Source organism: Cyprinodon variegatus, unplaced genomic scaffold (genome assembly GCF_000732505.1).
Source record: "Cyprinodon variegatus isolate N-32 unplaced genomic scaffold, C_variegatus-1.0 Scaffold263, whole genome shotgun sequence".
NCBI lineage: Eukaryota > Metazoa > Chordata > Actinopteri > Cyprinodontiformes > Cyprinodontidae > Cyprinodon > Cyprinodon variegatus.
In genome coordinates this window covers 261,746-265,241 of record NW_015150716.1, presented here as the reverse complement: position 1 = coordinate 265,241, position 3,496 = coordinate 261,746, and the positions used below count along the sequence as shown (strand labels likewise).

The following is a 3,496-nucleotide window of genomic DNA, read 5'->3' as shown; positions in this document are numbered from 1 at the left end:
TTTAGCAATATCATAAAATGTCCAGGCAGAGCTGCACCTAAAATATGGTTTCAAATCTTTTCAATAATTATCGATATCGATCAATATACATTTTTTTTTATCGATAAGCTTTTTTTCTATATCGCCCAGCCCTACAACCAGTTTCCTGATGCTGTGACTTCTCTTGTTTTTAAAACATGAGCAGAGATCGGATGAGGAGCAGAGCGGGCACACGGACCAGAGAGCCAGCCCAGCCCGGACTCACTTCGGTAAAAAGGTTCTTCCACCCATTCCTAAGAATGCTACCCCGATCACCAAGCCTGCATCAATGGCCGCTGCAGCCCACTCAGCCAATGGCACACATGCTTCCTATGGCCCCTTCTACCTGGAGTACTCTCTGCTGGCAGAGTTGTGAGTTTTAGTTTGTAAAAACTGTTTTTTTTTTGTTTGTCTTTATGTGTACTGATTTAATCTGTTGCACTGCCACCCACAGCACACTCGTGATTAAGCAGAAACTTCCTGGAATTTATGTCCAGCCATCCTACAAGTCGGCACTTAGTAAGAACCCAGTTTCTTGAATGATTGAATAACCCCAATCCTCTGTCAATTATTTGTTTCACATAGCTTTCAATTTTTCACATTTTGAAATATAGAGATGTAAACTTTTTTCTAACTTTTGGCTTTATTGTTTTTCTTATTTGAACTTGTAAAGTAAGATTTCTTACAGTTTTTTTCTTTTTTTCTGTCTCTGAATGTTCAGTGTGGTTTGGGGTCATATTCATCAGGCATGGATTATATCAGGATGGGGTCTTCAAATTCACTGTGTATATTCCAGACAACTATCCAGATGGGGAGTGTCCTGTAAGTTTTCTTGCACTTAAAACCGATTTTATGTTTATTATGGTAAATCTGTTCCATCTCTGAACTCTTTGGGACAAGTTTTCTAGCATTGGTCTTATTTCTAATTGCAGAAATTGGTATTTGACACCCCAGTGTTCCACCCTCTCGTGGACCCAGTATCTGGAGAGCTGGATGTCAGAAGAGCTTTCACCAAATGGAGGCATGTTGTTTTCCTTTTCTCTGGAATGCAAACAACTCTTACCTTCTTTATCAGATTTGCTCAACTTCTTGTCTGAGCAGCTTGTTTAAAACTTGTAAAATTACAGTTTGTCCCACTCTGGGACAAACTGATATCATGCATACTTTTTTTTCCCTCTCCTCTTTAAAGCAAAAATGTTTTTGTTTTTTCAGACGGAATCACAACCACATCTGGCAGGTCTTGATGTATGCACGTACAGTTTTTTACAAGATCAACACAACGGAGCCATTTAACCCAGAAGCTGCAGTGCTGTGAGTGTCAAGAACAGAACACATGCTTTTTACATATTACATTAAAACCTTATTTGCATGTTTCGAATTTAACTTTTTATGAATAACAAATTAATAAGCAACAGGTCTTTGTCACGTCAGTCAGTTCAAAATTAGCGGGTGTTTTTAGATTAAATGTTTTTACATTTGCTTTCAAATGGAAATTAGCCACTTTTTTTTATCTAACTCTGCAGGTATGAAAAAGATGTGCAGCTGTTCAAAAGCAAAGTGGTGGACAGTGTCAGACTATGCAACAGTCATCTTTTTGACCCGCCTAAGATAGATGATCCCTACGCAATAAGGTTAGTCCCCATTTTTCACATTCCTCTGCTCACCACAGGAAGACGCTCTGTAATCCTGCTCGTTTGTGAGAATCTTGTAGGAGAATCTGTTTGTATTTTAAACTCATTCACCTCTCATCCACCTGCTTTAGTTTCTCTCCATGGAACCCAGCAGTGCACGAAGAGGCAAAAGAGAGGATGTTCGCACACAAAGTAAGTTTCACAAAAATAAATTCTAACCCTGCATTCTTCTGAACCTTGCTTGGGAACAGTAGAGATAAGCTTTTAGTGTTTGATTTGTCGACCTGTTGTAACTGCAGTGACCTCCCCTGTTATCTTTAGAGACGGCCTGAGGATCACCACAAAGGAACTCATGTGTCAGGGTTATCCTGGGTGAAACCCGGCTCCACCCAGCCCTTCAGCAAAGAAGACGGTCCTCCTCAGAGCTGAGAGTGCACTGCCTCTGCCTTGCCACTAGATGGAGACGAACATTACCCACTCCACCAATGGCTCTCCTCAGTCGTTTGTGTAGTGGTCTCTTGGAATGGTTGGGAGAACATTACTTCTATCTCCACTTTATTACTCAGCTTTAAAAGCTCCTTAGGCTGCTCATGACACAGCTGTAGAAGCATAGTTTTGTGTCATGTGCAAATTGAAAATGACAAATGGATACGTAAGCTACATCGTTCAGGCTGTGATGCAATCAAAGTGCATTGTCTCTCATATTCTGCTCCATGCACATTTAGTTAGATGGGAAGTTAGTCCCAAAAGGAGGTTTCTGGACGAGAAATGCACTTTGTATCCATATGTTAGGTTTAGAGGACTGCTTGATTGAAACCACTTGGGAAATTGGCTTAGGACTGTATTTATCAAACAAAAGTTATTTTGGTTACAGCAGGAGGACAGAAAATGTTCACATCTTCCCATAATCCTCCAAATTACGCTTTCTTATCCTCGGTGCACACTGTCCTGCATGTTTAGGAAGCCTCCCTGCTCTCGATCTTTTTAAGGGCTTAATTCTGAAGCATCCTGCTGTTTTACTATAACTTGGAGTCGGGTTTGCTAAATGTTCATACATGCAGGACGTTGTGAGCTGAAGACCAGGAAAAGATTTTGTTTTTAATTGGCCAACGGTTTATTTTTATCTTGGTTGTGTTTTACAGAACTTTTAATCTCTGTAAAACAAGGCAGCAAAGTATCATTTTAAAGGAGACGCTACATAAATAAGCTCATTTTATTTTTGTTGGATTTTAATTATTTTTGAATGCTTTATGTATGTTTATTGGTTAAGTATTTTTTTTGTTTTCTTGTTTTGCTTTTTTCTAAATGATAGATTCATTTTAAAGATGTACGGCTTATGGTTTCCTTAAAAGGTTTAACTCCCACAAACCCCACTCTAAGATTCCAAACCCAAATGTGAGGGAAACTATTTTTATATAAGCTTCATTTGCTACCATCTGGGAAGCACAGAGTTTATTTTAGGAAAATGTAGGTAAATTTTATTTTATTTTTTTTCTTCTTCTCCCAACAATTTAATGCAAATAATTGTACGTAGTGTTTTTTTTCCCCCTTAAGACAGATCTAGATGTTTCTAGACTGCTTATCTTTTGAAATACAACTCTTGTCTGGCTTTCTAAAATTATCTTTAAGGAGTTTTATTATATTAGAACAGCAGCAGTGAAACCTGTATGATTTTCATGGGGTGAGAAGTAAAGACCAATCGGAGTATCGTTCCAATTGCTGTTTGGACTTAGGGTGTCTTTTAAATTCATTTGAAGTGTTTTGGTCTGAAATTTTTCTTTACCACAACAAACATGATGTAAATGACTGTAATCTTAAACCAATAAAACCATTAAAACCTCGCTCTC

The 3,496-nt window shown here is 38.4% G+C and overlaps 1 protein-coding gene across 4 annotated transcripts in view; it reads left to right on the top strand.

Moving 5' to 3' along the window:
- Nucleotides 1-3,184, top strand: part of aktip (AKT interacting protein) — a 7,325-nt gene extending 4,141 nt beyond the window's left edge. For 3 of the 4 annotated variants that reach the window (XM_015382683.1, XM_015382681.1, XM_015382682.1), the window contains exons 3-10: nt 185-390; nt 473-537; nt 740-840; nt 951-1,039; nt 1,231-1,329; nt 1,542-1,649; nt 1,781-1,841; nt 1,971-3,184. In XM_015382683.1, coding sequence (XP_015238169.1) covers nt 185-390; nt 473-537; nt 740-840; nt 951-1,039; nt 1,231-1,329; nt 1,542-1,649; nt 1,781-1,841; nt 1,971-2,078 — 837 coding nt within the window. In that variant the 3' untranslated portion in view covers nt 2,079-3,184. Of the gene's footprint in view, nt 1-184; nt 391-472; nt 538-739; nt 841-950; nt 1,040-1,230; nt 1,330-1,541; nt 1,650-1,780; nt 1,842-1,948 lie in introns of all 4 variants that reach the window. The other variant, XM_015382684.1, reaches the window with a different exon arrangement.
- The last annotated feature ends 312 nt before the right edge of the window (nt 3,185-3,496 follow it).